Source organism: Gossypium hirsutum, chromosome D02, assembly GCF_007990345.1.
Source record: "Gossypium hirsutum isolate 1008001.06 chromosome D02, Gossypium_hirsutum_v2.1, whole genome shotgun sequence".
Classification (NCBI taxonomy): domain Eukaryota; kingdom Viridiplantae; phylum Streptophyta; class Magnoliopsida; order Malvales; family Malvaceae; genus Gossypium; species Gossypium hirsutum.
In genome coordinates, this window is record NC_053438.1 from 30,123,528 (window position 1) to 30,141,365 (window position 17,838).

General features: G+C 31.4%; 1 protein-coding gene across 4 annotated transcripts; it reads right to left on the reverse strand.

Moving 5' to 3' along the window:
- Nucleotides 1-620: 620 nt before the first annotated feature.
- Nucleotides 621-15,564, reverse strand: LOC107910270 (DNA polymerase I). 4 transcript variants are annotated; one of them, XM_016838066.2, is made up of 16 exons: nucleotides 15,317-15,564; nucleotides 14,569-14,824; nucleotides 13,850-14,075; nucleotides 13,374-13,453; nucleotides 12,836-12,874; nucleotides 11,631-11,649; nucleotides 9,369-9,422; nucleotides 7,712-7,839; nucleotides 7,556-7,624; nucleotides 6,561-6,646; nucleotides 5,497-5,606; nucleotides 3,761-3,811; nucleotides 2,329-2,387; nucleotides 1,313-1,357; nucleotides 1,136-1,210; nucleotides 621-919 (listed from the first exon to the last, which is right to left on the reverse strand). In XM_016838066.2, exons 2-16 carry the CDS (start codon nucleotides 14,725-14,727, stop codon nucleotides 800-802), a joined length of 1,320 nt encoding a protein of 439 aa, XP_016693555.1. In that variant the 5' UTR covers nucleotides 14,728-14,824; nucleotides 15,317-15,564; the 3' UTR covers nucleotides 621-799. The 4 variants fall into 4 exon arrangements, with proteins under 4 accessions (XP_016693555.1, XP_016693552.1, XP_016693554.1 ...); XM_016838063.2 differs by having other exon boundaries at nucleotides 13,850-14,078; nucleotides 15,317-15,540; XM_016838065.2 differs by lacking the exon at nucleotides 15,317-15,564 and adding an exon at nucleotides 14,970-15,161 and having other exon boundaries at nucleotides 13,850-14,078.
- Nucleotides 15,565-17,838: the final 2,274 nt, after the last annotated feature.

The following is a 17,838-nucleotide window of genomic DNA, read 5'->3' on the forward strand; positions in this document are numbered from 1 at the left end:
GAGGAGATCTTTAATCGTGTAGCAGACAAATGCTGTTAATATATTTTGTAGATCTGCGAAATGAAAGTTTATTTTAATTATTAATAATCTTTTAAACATAAAGGAAATTAAAGTGTGATAATGGTATTGGATCAGGTAGAGGTGTGTACAGTCAAACTCAAATAATTTATTTAATTGGAAAAAAAATATAGCCCAGTCACAACCTGTTAAATACTTTACTTTTTATGTAAGTTGATAAATATCATAATTTACTTTACTAAAATTACACAACACGCCAATAACAAAGCAACCAAATGAGACGCTTGTTTTTATTATTTTTTAAACAAAAACAAATTTGGAATTTTTTTTTCACATTTTGGCTTATATTTACCTTATTTTTTAAATATGTATTTATTTAGCTTTTAATATTTTTACTTTCAATAATTATTAAATTATTTTTTTTTTTGAAGTGGTTAAACCATCTAGTTGATCCAATTGAACCATAACTCCAATCGATTCAACCTTAGCCATACTCGCATTGCAAAACACCACAGATTCTACCATATCTGAGTTCATTTTTCTTTTCTTTTTAACAAAGACGATTATAGCTAAGATAAAAGGAAAAAAACTGTAGAAATATAGAAATTAAAATTCTAAATTTATTAAATTAATATCTTATGAATAATTACATTAATAGTTGAATTAAATTCTAAGCTCACTTTAATTCTTCCTGTTTTTGCAGTTCTATACACTCAACCAAACAAAAGAAAAAGTGCCATTTTCTTGGCCCTCTTTCCCTTGATAACTTGAATCTCAAAAATCAAGGTGGTTCGAGCTTCTTCCACAAATAGAACGCTCTTCTGATAATTGGATCAGCTGAGAATCCTTCTGCATATGCACTTATGGCATTCAAAAGGCTCGTGAATTTCTCCCCATTGTCCTGTTTTCAACCATCATAATTTACAGTTTTTAATGTTTCTCCATTTTATGATATAATATGAATATATCATGCAATGCAAATGTTCCCAAACATGCAACATTCAGGTGTCTACAACATCATATGCCAGTCATAGCCAATTTTTCACAAATCCAAGAGTGAACTTCAGCAAATCGTATATATAGTGTAAATCTTTTGAAACTAAATCAGTCCACAAACCTCGGGTTTATTAAATGTGAGATCTCTGGTGGAAAATGGTACCATATAGAATGGAAGATCACATCTCAGCATTGCCTACAATAACATAAAACTTCAAGTGTCAGGATAGATGCATAAGATAAAGAAACTTGTAATCACTTCAATGCTAGTTGTCCACAAGCAGGATGAAAAGATCACCAAGTTTTTGCTTAAGACGGCTTGATCAGCATTTGCTATCAAGGCCTGCAAAACATTACATAGAACTTTAGTTCGTCAGTTGACTTATAATATATAACATAAAAGAAAAAAATAAAAAAAGAGAGAGAGGAGGCTAAGGAACCTTATTTCACATTAAAATTAAACTTTTAAAACATCAAAGCAAGCATGCAGAAGATTCTCACAGAGCAATAAATGGAAACCACGCCTCATTTTCTTCCATCAAATCCCAAAATGATAATCCACCTCAAGTAGAACGAAATGTCTTCTTATGTTAAATTCTAGAATGAGAATCTAGAGTTTCTACTTTGGCAACAAGGAGATTTCCCTTTGCGGGTAAGACTAACTACTATTCACCATAATGCAGTATGGACCATGGAGTTGTTTGTGAATTCAGGATAATTAGTCCCTCCCTATATAAACTCACGAAAAGTCTTTTGATTAACCTCAAGGAAAAAAGCACGTAGTTCAGAATATCCATGTTAGGTCATAATGCTTTCATATTTACAGATCTTCAAGAAGTTTAAAACAAACTATTTGAACCTGTTCTTTCAAAAAGGAGAAGTTTTATATCAACAAACTAACTCACCCATCAAACATGACCCTAAATTAAGAATCATTTCTAGCAGCTTCAGCTTTAGGGCAGTAATTGCTCTTAATATGTGGCTAGAACTTAACCCATAAGATCAAAATTTCTCACATGCTAGAGCCGATTTAGGTTCAAAACTAGAATGAATCCTGAAAATGAATGATTGAATAAACAGAAACAACAATTGGTCCAAGTAAACCTCATTTATAGGCCAGTTTATGTAATTATTGGGAATCAGGACGTCCTTGAATATATATATTCAAATCACACCCCAACCAAGTCTACAACTTGTGCTTATGCAATTGACCCAACTTAAATATAATGCATCTGACCGCAAAAGATTGTACATAAAACAATCTTTTAGTAGCATGCACATATTCATTTTATTTTCATCCTGAGCTTATTCTACCTTCCTGATGTGGTCCACTTCAACTTCATCAACACACTTCAGTAAATTCTCCAATGTGCCTACAAACAAAGATCATAAACAAATACAACAAAACAAAAACAGATTAGGAAAAAAGTTAACAATGGCATAGAATAGAAGAGAATACACAATGCATGAAAACCGGTAGCTTTAAAGCAAATATAAAAGCACAACCCCAGCTAATTTAATGTACTTAAAATAAAATATTAGAAAATTAGAGCATAATGAAGTCCACAAGACAGTTTTGAAAAAAACATATCTACAATCTTTAGAGCATGAAATGGTCCATATCACATTAAGTTGAAACCAGTATTTCAAGGATGATTAATTGGACAGATTGATATGATAGTCATATGGGTTCCAATATCCACAAACATGCTACAATCAGTATATGCACAAGTTGGAAACTTCAATAACAGTATTAAAACCAGTGTTAACGTTATTTCTTAACTTTTCCAAGGGGAAGAAGCATAAATCTATTAGCATTGACATAGAAGCTTCTCTAAATCTCTACAATCCAAGCACGTGCTGGAATCAACAATTGACTCAAGTATGCTGTAATTTGACAAATGATTACTCATAAAAGGAAAACATATACTAATAGCTATCATAATAGATTATTCCATAACCCATTCCATACCAATATCTTTTATTCATACACAAATTGATAAATATCTAGTTTGATAGGGCATATATATTTTCCATGTGTATGCTCAGCCAGATATATGATGAGTACATTTTTTTCTAATACTAAAAGATTATATTCACAAGTGTACTTCACTCCATTTAGGTGACAAGACATGAAGAGCATTTATGAAGTTTTCACTTGCTACTCAGGCAACTGTACTTTTTTTCCTCCTATATTTTCAATGGAACCAGGTAAAAGAAGATTAAATTATTCTGGCAAGGAATTATCAGTTGCCACTGGTAGCTATGTCTTGGTCTAGTAGTGGCTCAAGGCTTGCCACAAATCATGGTGATATTGCATCTTTGAAGATAGGAATGTAACTCACAAAAGAGAGAAGATACAAATGATTCTCATATTCTTAAAGAGTATAAATACAAATAGAATGAGGCATTCAATTGGTTTTGCATATGACAGCCATTTTGCTAAACCCATCAAAAGGATATAGAAACATAAAACTAGCAGAGGATCAACATTTATCAAATAAAGGTCACCCAGAGGCATCATATACCCAACAGAACCTCCAGAAACGACAATTTAAAACATTGCTCAAATCCTGTGAAACAACGCCAACTTCCTTGCTTATATCCAGGGTGAAATAAAACTATTAATTTGTTCATTATTATTCCAGGACGACTAGCATACTCATTACTAACATGAAAAGGGGTGAATAGTTTCATCTAATAGAAAAATAACTGCAGATTTTCAGTTCTTAACAAAATAACATACCAAACTTAGTGATAAGTTGAACAGCATGGACATTCCCAATTCCATCAACTCCTGCACTTAAAATGCATTGACATCAATAATCTGAGGCGCAATCTGATTGAAAAGTAAATTAGGATGGAAAATTCTGTAGTGAGATTCAAGGTAATGAATAGATAAGCATGCTTATGTTAACCTTGGAAAGAACTCAATTTTCAAGCTCAAGTAGTGTAGAAAAAACATCAGGTAAAATGTAAGCCACTCCAACTCACCCAAACTCTATCTAAACAACATAGTTGCATTCTATCGCTGCAGCTATGCATGTTGCATCCAAAATTTCAGAAACAAAACGTTCAAGCCTCATAAATACGAACACAAGAAAAGGTAAAACGTAGTCTCTATTAAATGCAGCAACTAATCTTTTAATTCACGTAAAATTTCCACTATAATCAGATATGTCAGACTTATGCTATAGTTTGTGCCTTTCTGGAAACCAACTTTTATATATGTACACGGCCAAAGCAGTGAAAAAATATAAGAACTTCATTTCTCCATTTTATACTTCCTGCAAAATCTAATACTAACAAGCTATGCTTTCACTCCAGGCATGACCATCATATAGGACCCTGCTGAACCAAAATGAATAGGACATCCACTTCCAAATAAAGAGAAAAGCCCAATCCAGAGTCTCAACACCAATGAACATGCACCAACTATTTTCTCTATTGAGCAATCATGAAGAAGGATTCAAGTGTATACAATGTCCTTGATCCAAACGTCCTTAGTCCCATTTCCACTGTACCGTATTTCTAAAATAATCAGGTAATGTCCTAACCTGTCATATAGGAGATGTGAATACGCTTATTTCTTGTCAATTACATTTTCCAATTTACCTTTATTTCACAGGGTCTCCAGCAAATACCTCCTCCTGGTATGATTAATAATATAACAGGTTTAACCCCACAACAAGTGGCATGGTCATTCCTAAATTAATTTTAGGTTCCTGAAGTGACAAATAAATAAACAAATAAATAAAAGAAACTTGGCAGGTTCCATAGGTCATTCCACACATGACATCATCTCTTCCACTAGTTACATAATTACACACCAGCCATCACCCTAAATACAGTTTTTTTAGTATATACAGCTAGCTGAGACCTCATGGTTAATAAAACCAAACATCATTTTGGAAGGAAAAGACTTCTCATATACCTCATCTCTCTCGTGTTTCAAGCTCTGATTCCAGAGCCTAGTTCTCACTTCTAACTAGTTATTTCATAATTATAACATCCTATTCTGTATTCCCTACTCCATACTTCCCAGATCCCATTCCTCACATCCAAATCCTACTTCTTCATCACTTAGCCCTAGGTCTTTGATAATCCTCCTTTCCATCCTCTCCATCTCTATCATGTATTCACATTTCCACACCCAAAAACCAGATGAATCATTTACATGAAACATAGCTCATCCAAGAGATGGTGAATGCAAACTTGACAAGAAACTTAAACAGGAAATGCTTTATATCACAAATAACTTTAAACTTCTATATGATGTATAAATAGAAAATGTATAACTTCTACAAATGGCTAGATAAAAGGAACCAGGTTCAAGTATAAAAATATTGCTCAAATCAATTTGTTGGTGCTTCTCCATGCCATGAAGTAACTTAAGGGAATAATAAAAATTGCTGGACAAAAACTGTTGAATATTTTCTTTCTTATTTTACTGAGCATATTTGAAACTAATATTATGACAACCTGGGATATTATCACATCTATCACCCACAAGAGAGACTACATCAACAAACTGAGAAGGTTTCAGATCTCCATATCTTTTTGAGAAATCCTCCATTCCAAATGAAACCATCCTGGGAAAGCAAAGCAATAAAAATGAAATCTCAGATACTTAAGAACCAAGGCAGAAAATCTAAAACTGAAAAGTAAAACAAACTTCGTTAACTTTGGCAGAAGAAACGACCATAACTAATATCTTAAAGTTCCGAATTTTCAACATATTATTAAATTTTATCAGTTCAACTTCTCAATATAATTACTAGTAACCATCAAATTATAATCTAAACAACTGACAGAAACAGCCAGTGTGTGATGTCAAGGAATCTACTCTATAATGAATAATCTGCAGGTAAAACAAGATTTGCTGGGAAAATAAGATAGTGGTGCACATCTAGTTTTACTTTTATAACCCCAAATAGCTCTGGCCTAAAATTAAATATCTTGATATGGGTACCAAATTTCCTAAACTACTTTCAGCATATAATTAATGAACCTAAACTAGTAAAAAATAGTCAAACTTTTAATTACTAGTTTATTACTAATAACATCATCATAACTTACAATGAAAATGAAAAAACTAACAAGAGGATTCTTCGGATATAACATTGTAAAACTTATATTTTAACTGTCCCAAATTGGCAGCTTCCACTATATTTAGGAGGAAAATAGTCAAATGACAAGGGATAAGCCTAATCTATCAATATCCATGAATTCAGATATAGCATTGAGAGTTACATTAGCAGGGGTACGCACACATCAAAAATGATAGCCAAATTAGAAAGTCTCCTGTAGAAATATTTAGAACCCATATACTAGACCAAAAGTCCTTTAGGATACCCAAACATATGTACAGCACAAATTTGTACAAAAGAAGCATACATACACAAAGAGAGACGTATATTTATACATATTTATACATATATATATATGGAAATAAGCAAGCTGCCCACTATATGAAAAACAAGGTCTTCATTACCCTTTTTCAATTCAGGTTAAGAAAGATGATGTATCAAAGAATGTATACTAACTCATAGCCACGTGGTGCAATTCGTAGTAGGCGTAATGAAGGACATAGGATCTGAAAGAAATCCTTGTCTGGGGAGACAACTCGAACCTGTCAGGAAAAAAGTTAAATCCAAAGCACCTAATCAGAAAGGCAAAGTACTAAAAAACTGAGTATTTATATGATACTAAAATTGTGTCCTTAGGAATAATAAATCATAGATATTTTTAATAAAATGATTTCTTGGTTGCATAATACTTAGTCAAACCCTATGAGCAAAACTTATTTACAAAAATCAAAGCCTGTTGACTTCAGCCCTGATATTTATAAGACAACTACTTTCTTCCTATTCCATTGTGATATACATGCTCTACCTCTTTACTCACATATAGATGGACAAGGATTAAAAGAAAGGAAATATTTCCATTGATATCATTAATCATTCAGCCATTTTAAGAAGGTATCGCTTAATTGTCATTAACTGATTATATAACGTCAAGAATTATTTTGAAATGCTTAACTTTTTGAAAATTTAAATCATTAATGTGATTCTAATTGTTTTTTTTTTTACAGAAACAGATTTTAATACCATAAAAACTGAAACTGGCCAAAAACATCTCCAGTTATTTCAATCAACATACCTCCACCATAAGTCATCAGTGGAGTAACAGTAGCTACCAAGTAACCAGAGAGTCAACAAGAGAAACTTCAGACCACTTCAAACTTTTGAAAAAGTAAACTCTTAATATAGCTCCAGCATCAGGTAAATATATGTCTTTCCTTAATTCGTGTAAGAGAAGCATGTTCAATAAAACGATTGCCAATTTTGAAATTTTACACCCTTTTTTCTTATAATTGTTATTAATAAATGTGATATCACAAAATAAATTGAACAACTGATTGTCACATGCGAAAGGAAGTACCTTTGAACTGGTGAAACCTCTTTTACTCCAAACAAAACTAAAAGTCCATATCAAAGGGCATGCTCATGTTTTCCCAAATAAGTCTTAAGAAAATTACCTTAAACCCTTCATCAACACTCCTTGCAGCCAGTGTCCCAATCACATCATCAGCTTCTACACCAGGTACCTGCCATAGACTAAATTCTTAATTACTTGCTACACACCAAAAGGATCAACAAATTCATAAGCATCTCTGGAGTCTAATCAGTTATACCTCTATCACCTTAATGGACATAGCTTTGATGGATGCCTTCAAATATTGAAGTCCCTGCACTATGGTATCCGGTGTAGGAGGGCGGTTGCTCTTGTATGAAGGAAACAGAGTATGACGAAAATTTAAACCTTCAAAAATTGATAATATGTTTTCAGACATTTATTCAGATGAAAATATGTATATTTCCAGTCAAAAAGTGATATAACACAATGCATGTTTCTTTACTTGCAAATACTACAATTAATACCTAAAGTCAAAAGAAAGTTTAACAAGAGTCAAATGCACCGATGCAAATAGGAAAAAGGACCACATCGCAGGCCTCTTAAAAAGATACAATAAAGATAAAGCGTTGAAACCTAGATCAGAATATGACAATATTTTATATCAGTTAATGCTTCTTATAAGAAATAAGTCCATGTATAAAGCTAGTGATACAATTAGAAAAGGCTCTCCCAGAAGTACTTTAGGTCTAAAAGTCATTGACCAGGAAGACAGTAGCTTAGAAAGGCAGACCTAATGGTTTAGCTTCGCCTCTCTACAGAAGCTCATACATCATCCATGTTAGCAGAGGTTTCCTGTTTATCATACGAACAGAGACTGGGAAAAGGACTAATGCAGCACTATAGAAAATGTGATAGCACACAATCAAGATAACTATGGTTATGCCTAAACTTCACAATGACCCCAATCCATCAATTACATATTATAACAGTCAAGCAGTTGGTTAAAATGGCCACTGCTTTTCCTCACTTTCTCGGAAATTTGTTAATTAGCAAACACATTTCTTAAATATATGCATTCTTTTAGTTTTTAAATCTAAGTAAATGAGAATTTATACTAAGCAAGAATTGCTCTGTCTATTCATCTCATTCAAGAAATTCTTATTTCTTAAAGTCTTTCTCTAAGTCAGTCATAGCAAGTTCAACTAAACCTAAATTCCAATGTGAGAAACCTCCTAAAGATAGAAGTTAAAGCCGACATAGTATTGCCCGTAACATGTTGCTTTCTAAATAACCACAGTTAAACGGACTACTAGTTCTTTGATGGAGAAATAGGGATAGAAGCAAGAAACCTGTCAAAGATTGTCAAACAAATTGGAAATAAGCTTTCCCATGTGAAACCTGCTTGTGAAGCAGAAGCAGAAATGATAGTAAAAGTAAACTGACAGGACTTTTAATTTACAAGATATCAAGAGAGTGAGGAAATCATTAGAGTGGTATTATTGGTATTTATATTTGAAAAGAAGAAAAAAAGTGCAATTATTAGGCAGTCATAGTCAACCAGAAGTGGTTATATGATTATATTTCATTCATTTAAGTTTTTGTTTCTAGTTGATGGATGGGGTATAATACGCATATTGGACTTCAAAATTCTCACTTTAAACAACTAACGACATGCAAAACCCCCTCAATCTGAAAGAACCAAGGACTTAAAGATCTGGCCTTTACTTTTACATGGAAGATCAGGCCTCCAGTATGATATATATATACACATATGTAATGTGTCTTTGCTTGTGTTACACCCACAAGGCTTCATCATAACTTATCCAGTTTCGCAGACTCATACTATCCCAAATTTCACGATTCATTTCTATGAGATCAGTCTATGTCAGCAATTTGACCACACAATTGAAAAAAAATTGCATCAAAAAGCATACCTTTTCCCATGACATTTTCTTTTGAAGAAATAGATGTATGACCAAATGGAATTCCTGAAAAGAAGAGGTCCTTTTTATTAAAAATTACTTAAAGGAAGAGCTTCAGAAGCCACGGAACTCCATGCCACTGACTACAAAAGGGATCACCATACTAGATCATATCCAGCACATAAAGAGCATAAAGCGCCCAAAAATAAAATCAATTCAGGTGCATAGCAATCCACAGTAGCTTCAAATAACATTAAAAGGTTTCGTTTTGATCGTATTGGGCATCTTAGAGATGCTGAAGTGGTTTGTAAAACTTCAATGAACAAAATGATTCAGATTTCATCAGTTTTTAAGCAATATTTTGAGCAAAAACAGGAAACGTCTTAGACAAAATTTCTACCTCTTTTATTAAATGATACATCCAATTGAATTCAAAATCTGCATATATTTTCTAGGAAACAATATTAAGATTGGAAAGAGTTTCAGATCTTCATACATAAATTTAAGCTAAACGACTTTTACACTACAAATGACATAAGTATACAAAGTTTTTTTTAGCATATAATAGTGCTTATAGGCACAAAAACGAGCTCAAAAAAATGTATTGTCTATGCTCAATAGTCAAAGGTAGTGAAGAACTAATGGGGGCTTTCAACCGAAGTGTGGGCGAATGACTTCCAAATCCCTTGACATCAACATGCTAAAAGGTGAGAGAGAGTGCGAGAGAGACGGGGAACATTTCAAACTGGTACTATACTTACATAACACCTAGCACTAACATTAGGATCAAACATGAGAACTTCTATATGAACTATCCCAACAATCACTAAGACATTTGAAACCAAAAAATTTTCTCAAGAGCATCAAAGATTAGTCAGAGTTTCTAAACAGATCTCATCCCCGAGTAGCCAACAATCTGAAAGTTGAGGATAAACTTGGTATTTCCCAATAGTATATTTGAACAACAGAATTCATACAAATACGCTTATGAGAACAAGCTTCATACCTATGTAGATGTGTATATGAAAGCAAAATAGATACATATAAAGAAAAATATAACTCAAAAAAATTAGCATCCAACAACATGTTTCTAATTTGTAATGCCATACTTAATATTATTTAAAATTAGGACTGCTTTGAAGTTAAATTTTGATTAGGGATCCAACGTTTATCTGAGTACTTCAGAAGTACTGGATAAAAAAAAGCACAAACCTATTGCACAACAAAAAGAAAAATGACTTGTTAAAATCTTTCAAAAGTGGCACTGCACTAGAAAACATATTTCTGTTAAGCTAAGAAAAATTACAAATTTCAGAATCCCAGTAGGAAATATTGATTTGCACAGGCAACATTAGAGGCATAAATGTTCCTTGGAGAAATAAATGGTAATGAAGAAAGTATAATTGATACTCTATATGTTTAAACGGATTTTGATATAAAGCTAGCCCTTCTTTGGTAGTCAGCATCAACTGATGCCTTAAAGACTAAATAAAGGGAATTGAACAGAATTTGAAAAACTAAACAAGCATGTGATAGCACAAAAGAAGAGAGCAAGTAAGGTTAACAGCAGGCATTAGTGCATATCAGGATGTTCGCATAAAAGTCCACTAGCTCAATGGAACCTATGCTTTAGATTGTTTAAATTTGGGTTCCTGAAAGAAGGAAAGAAAAGGACCAGGAGAAACAGAAACAAAATATATAAGTTAGATAGGTCAGATCAAATGTATTTGATTTTTTTTTTCTAGCCTTCAGTTAGATTTAGGTAGTATTATTAAAACATGATCAACCTAATGAAACCCACAGCACAAAATTGTCACACATGTTTTTTTTATATAATTTATGAAATAGAACAAGAAAGTGTACTGTTTTATCATAATTTTGGAAATTTCAAGAAATAGTGGTAAGTACTGAACCAATTTTCACTCTTTTAGTTAGGTTTTCAAGAAATATGTTTAATTCAGGCCAATTTGATTAGTCCAGTTCAGGTTTCTCCCCAAGACTTAACATGATCACTCCTACCATCAACAGAAATGTATATGAAACAAAAGTAGATTAAGTATGGAAAATGTTCACCAGGGCAACAAGAGCAAAACTAGTTAAAATCAGTTCCATTTAAAATCCATTTCCAAAAGCTCAAAGATCTATTTAAATAGTAATAAACCACGCTTATAAGGACAAAAGGTAAAATTATCTGTTGGAATGAGAGCCACACATACAGTGATTTATAAATTAAGTAATATAAGGAAACAATAATACTGAATTTTTAAAACTAACCATCATGGTCAAACACCACCTGCATGAGAAAGGGGGGAAATGCATAAGAAACACTGTATTTGGAAAATTATACAGCTATATAAACAGTAAAGTGAAAATGCAAAACAACTGCAATGACAAGCTATAAAATCACAGCAAGGAATACCTATGGACAGCCTAGCACAAAGCCATAAGAAAGAAAATTCCAGTGATACAGCTTAAAAGACCATGCAGGTTATGCAATTAACAACTTTCCAAGAGAAAAAATAACTGAATAGTCAACATATACTCCATATATTTGTGTTAATTTAGTGGGAAAAAAAATCATAAAGTTCATTACTTTAAGTTCCTTGTTTTTCTGTTGCCATATGGATGGTAATAAGTTTAACACATTTGTACTTAAAATTAAGAAGCTTCATGTGAAGAAATTCATATAAGTTTTCCATTTAGCCTTTTCCTTTTCAAGAGAAAAGAAAACTACACATTGTTATGTTATACAAGCTCTAAAGGCAATCTTAACGGCAGTATAAGGTAAAAAACTGTAACTCAATTAACTCATCAAACTAGTTAATCCTATGTATGAATATCAGACCAAAATATCTGTATTTCTACCTAATCAAATGCTATAGGTATACTAACATGGTAGATCAGCAAGTACTTAAAAATTAATTTTTGACAGGATACTAACATACAAAAAAAAACATGCTTTATTAGAATAATAATCAAGTTTACAGCCAGTGAGACAAACCAAATTAGTATGTTATTAATGATTGATAAATCATAAACTTTTCAGTTTGCTACTCCCTTGAAGGCAATGTAGACAGATTTCAACTTTAAGATCAAACAACATCAGTTGGAGATTAAAAGTGCTTTCTTCTATAAAAATTCAGTGGCCCCTACATTTAGTGAAATAGTTTGCTACTGGTTATAAATATAGCCCAAACAGACAATATTTGAAAATATTTTTTATCAGTTTTATGGATCTTTTCTTCTTTTTATTAGCGAGAGAAAATTTAATATAGAAATGTCTCCTATTAATGAAAATGTCTTTATGCCTTTCCATCAATAACGTCAGACTCCATTTGTTTACAGAACTTCCAAATTCTAATACAAAATGTAATGCCTTCAAGCCAATCTGGGACAATGGAGAAGTAAACAGACAAGCATCTCTAAAAATGTTAAGAAAAAACAAGACAATTAAACGGAAAAATAAAAAGCATATATACCGCTACATGTGAAGGAACAAATTCCAGAACATCAATTATCTGCAAGATAACAATAATTAGAAATGCCTTAACCAATACAAAAAAATTGAAAATTAAAATCTTAAAAAGATTCTGAACAAGTATATAAAATTTCAAGATTTTTGTTATTTTTCAAACAATATAAAATACTTTAAACAGAGTTGCCTAAAAAGGAGAGCAAAATAATCTGTTAAGGAAAATGCCTTCTATGAAATACATTTTCCCATGGAAAAGTATTTTCCATGAAACAGAGCCTGTAAAAAGTGACATCCAGATCTTCTGGAACCACTGATAAGAATCATGCCACCTCTGATAGTTTAACAAAGAATCAAGTACTTCCATCATGAAAATAATGCATATATCAGCAAATCCCATAATTCCATTGTATATTCTGTATTACCAATGAATAAGTAAAACAGATAGCAGGCAACAATGAAACTACATCAAATGAATGCCTTCAGCATAAATACAATAGAAAGTAAAACAAAGTACTTCCCTTAATGACGCATGTATAACTTACAAGTGATAAAGCTGTAAATATAGTTAAAACCCAGTCACCGTTGCCATCAGCATGTGATAGGTACCCATGGTGCAGTTTTGCTACTCCCAACATTACATGAAAACATGGGGGGAAATAAAGTAAAAAGTAAAATCAGTGTAACATAAGAGACACATGATAGGGAGAAAAGTTATTTGTAAAAGTAACTTATACCCAGTTATAGGCACAAAGAAGAATAATTATGTCGGAACTTGGAAGGTAGTTATTATGACGACTACACTTTTAGAAAACGAATTATATACCTAAGCCTTTTGTTTTGTTCATGTTTAATTTAAGAAATAATTTACCCATTGACACCAAAAACGAAAACCAGGCAGCAACAAGGAAACACCTAAGACTAGCAGCAGAAAAGAAGATAACAAAAGGAACAGTACTTCCAATATGATGAAAACAAAAACCTTTACAGAAAATCAGAAAACATGATCGGCATGAATTACCTAGAAGTTTGTAGTAGGCCCTATAAATGACTGATGTGCCATCAATAAGCATTACTCTACCATTTGAGGATTTAGCATTCACCACAGTTTCTTGAAGGTTGGCTCTCCCTAGAGCTGCCTCTTGGTGAAATATTTGTTCCTTTTTCGAAGAAATCACTGCATTCCCATGGGGAATTGCATGATCACCAGGTACAGTAGAACTTAAGTTACCAGATAAGCTACAGTACTGCTGTCAAAGAAAAAGTGCATGAAAAACATCAAGAAAAAGTTACATAATCTCCCTGTAGGATATGCATACTATCTCCCACAATAAAAATAAAAAGACTGCAAAAGCAAAAAAACCCATTTGCAATCCATCAACCACCAACATGATGCATGCTATTTAACTATACTATTTTTATGTTTGCAGGCAATCTATGTATACTCATTTTCCCACATAAATGGTATATTTCAGTTCCAAAAGCTAAGTTCAAACGTTGTAATTATAGTAACAACAGCATTCCTACAAGAATGTATTGATTGGTCTGGAACCAAAATCTACTAAAGGGTCACTGAAGATACAATAATGGGCTATATGCATAAATGAGAATACTGTCCTAACTAAAATTCAAACAACTGACACTGTTTTCTAATCAAGAATATGCAGCCAATAAACAAGAGAAAAAAAACTCTTCTAAGGTTCTTATTCTTCTTGCCCTACAAACATTCTTGAGCAGTACCTTCAGGGTTTGAAATGGTGAAGGGCGGATCACATATAATCTGTTAAAACTCAATAATTTATTTCCATCCTTCAGATTCCTTGAGAAGTGTCTCCGAATGCAAGGTAGACTCGTCCATAAGCAAGGAGTGCGAAGATTCATAGAATGAAAACACGCCATTAATTCATAGCAACATTCCTTTTCTCTTATTATGATATATGCATACAAGAACCTTCAAAGATGAATTTAACCAGAAAGCCGATTGAAATCAATTCTCCTGCAATGGAAATGGCATGATTAAACGAAATAACTGGAATGAAAAACAAAAAAGGAAAAGAATTTTCAGCCTGCAATGAAATAAATTCTTTCCAAAATATTTTTTTTCAATCTTTCATTAAAATAATAAAATAAAAAAACATTACATTGAACCTCCGTCAATGGCATCAGAGAAAATAATAATTCAAACATAGAAGCTCTTAACTAAGACAATATTTGCATCCGCAATCACCATCCAAGGGTTTAACTAAAACATAGATGCTCTTAACCAAAAATAGAACATTCTTTTTAAGCTTTTTCCTTTGGAAAATTTTCACATTCCATTTGAAAAATACAACCCTAATAAATGAGACAGCAAAAACACATAAATAAGAAATAATATAGTGGGAAATTAATTTTTCTTTAAAAAAAAAGAGAGAGAGAGAGTAAATAGTCTTTAGAAGTAGGAGCATAAAAGGGGGGGAATTTAGAATGAAGTTTGGTTTCTGTGCACCTGGAAACTGGATTGGATGAGAGTGAAGAGTGGAGAGTGGAGACAATTGCCCGCCAAAGCCCCAAACATATGGATTCTTTTTCTTTGAAGCACCCTGTTTTAGGGCTCCCTTGAATTTTGCTATACCCTATACAACAAATTAAATTTGTTCAACTACGTACATCCGCCGTATAGTGATACTTTTTACGGATTTTATCTTTTGAGAAACCCCTTTATTTATGTAAGGGTTTTGGATTATTTTTCTTTATCTAATAAAAAATAAGTGAAAATTTACATTATTTATCATTTTTTGAATCAAAAGCTTGTCATACAAAAAGCGTTTAATGCTTGCATTTTCTACTATAGGTCCCCTCTCGTGTTTTTTTTTTTAAAGATAAACTATCAAAATTGTCACTTTTATTTGCCTCATGTTATATTTTAATCATTTATATTTAAAATATTACGTTTTAGTCACTTATGTTATCGTATTGTAACATTTTAGTCATTGAGCCGTTAATTATCGTTAATAGTATAACGGTAAGTTGACGTGGCACGTTAAATCATTATTTCAAACGAAAATTTTAGGTTAAATTCTACAATTGGCCCCTATATTTTTTATTTTGAGCAATTTAATTTTTTTTCTTTTATGTTCTTTTAACTTTCCTTTTTTTCTTTATTTTTCATTCTCTTCTGTTTCTCCTTTTGTTTTTTAGTTTTTTTATGTTTTCTATTTGTGGACTATAATTTGTTAAAACTATGTTTAACAAATGATAAACATAGGAAAATTACGCTTAAAAAATGGGAAAGGGAGAAAAACAGGGGAGAAGCATAAGAGAATGAAAAATAAAGAAAAAAAAAAAGAAAGTTAAAAGAACATAAAAGAAACAAAAAATTAAATTGTTAAAAACAAAAAAATAAGGGGACCAATTGTATAAATAAGCCTAAAATTTTTGTTTGAAATGATGATTTAACGTGCTACGTTAGCTTATCGTTACACTGATAATATCAATTAATGAATAAGTGACTAAAATGTTACAACGCAATAACGTGAGTGACTGAAACGCAACATTTCAAACATAAGTAACTAAAATGTAACCTGAAGTAAATAAAAGTGACTATTTTAATAGTTTACCCTTTTTTTTAATGAAGGTTAGTTTAAGTTTTTTTAAAATAATTAATAAACATATTTTTAAGTTTTTTTTTTTATTTTTTAATAACTTATTTTTTATATAAAAAATAATAAATATGTAATTATATAATGGAAATATTTTATATATATATATTATTATATTAAATATATTTTATCTTTTAAAAACATCACTTATTTTTTATATTTTTCTTTATATATAATTTTTTATGTAAAATATTTTTTTCACTTACATTGTGGATGTAATGAAAATATATTGTTATATATCATTATTTTAAATATATTTTATTTTTAAAAACATCAACTAATTTTTTATATATATTTTTATATATAAATTTTATATGTAAAATATTTATTTTTCATATACATTATGGATATGATAAATTCTAATATAAAAAATTATTTAATCATTTCAAATATCATTTACTTTTAGTGTAACGTCCTAAAAGTCAGTAGTGTCAAAAGGTGTGGTTTTGAAATCCTGATTTTGTACCGAGTCTGTAAATTTTTTATTAAATATTTACGATGTTATATTATAGGTGAATTAAAATTTGGATAGGTAATTTTGTTTAATTAGTGATTACTTAAGGTATATGGACTAAATTGTAAAAATGGTAAAAATTTAATTGCTATAAAATTTTAATTAGAACATGGACTAAGACCCAAAGTGGAAATTATACCATTTTAGAAATAATAGTGGACAGTATGTAACTATTTATATGTTATAAAAAATTAACTTAATTAAATTATGAAGTAATAAAACTAGCATGGGGGAGAGAACGAGAAAACATTTTCTCTTCATCATCCATGCAGTCGATTCTCCATTGTAAGGGGGAAGAAACTTTCGGCCATAAGGGTTTTAAATTTGAAGCTTTAATTGCTAACGTTAACTCAGATTCCTTAATAGGGAAAGGGAAAGCTAAAGTCGTTGACGAATAGCTCAAAGTTTAATATTTGTATTTTTATAATTCGAATCACTTTGATTGTCACATTCTATTTTGTGTTGCATGGTAAGATTATGAGGTGAGCTAAAATTGATAATTTGAAGTGAAATTATATGTTTTGAATGTGTATGAAGATAGAGGACTAAATTAAATAAAATTGAAAATATTGTAACTTCATGCAAATGTAAAATTGACTTTAAATTGGATTGAACCATATTATGATACATGTGATTTGATGAATGAATGACGAAATTAAATTGATGAATTGTGAAATTGAACTATATGTGAAATTGGATAATTGGACAATTGTTACCCTATTAACTGTTCGAGCAGAGACGGATATAGTTGGCATGTCATAGGATAGATTAAGTATGGGTTACTTCGACTACGAGTCAATGAGTGTTGGGTACAACTTTTACTTCAATTATACCTATGAGGCACTGGGTGCCAAT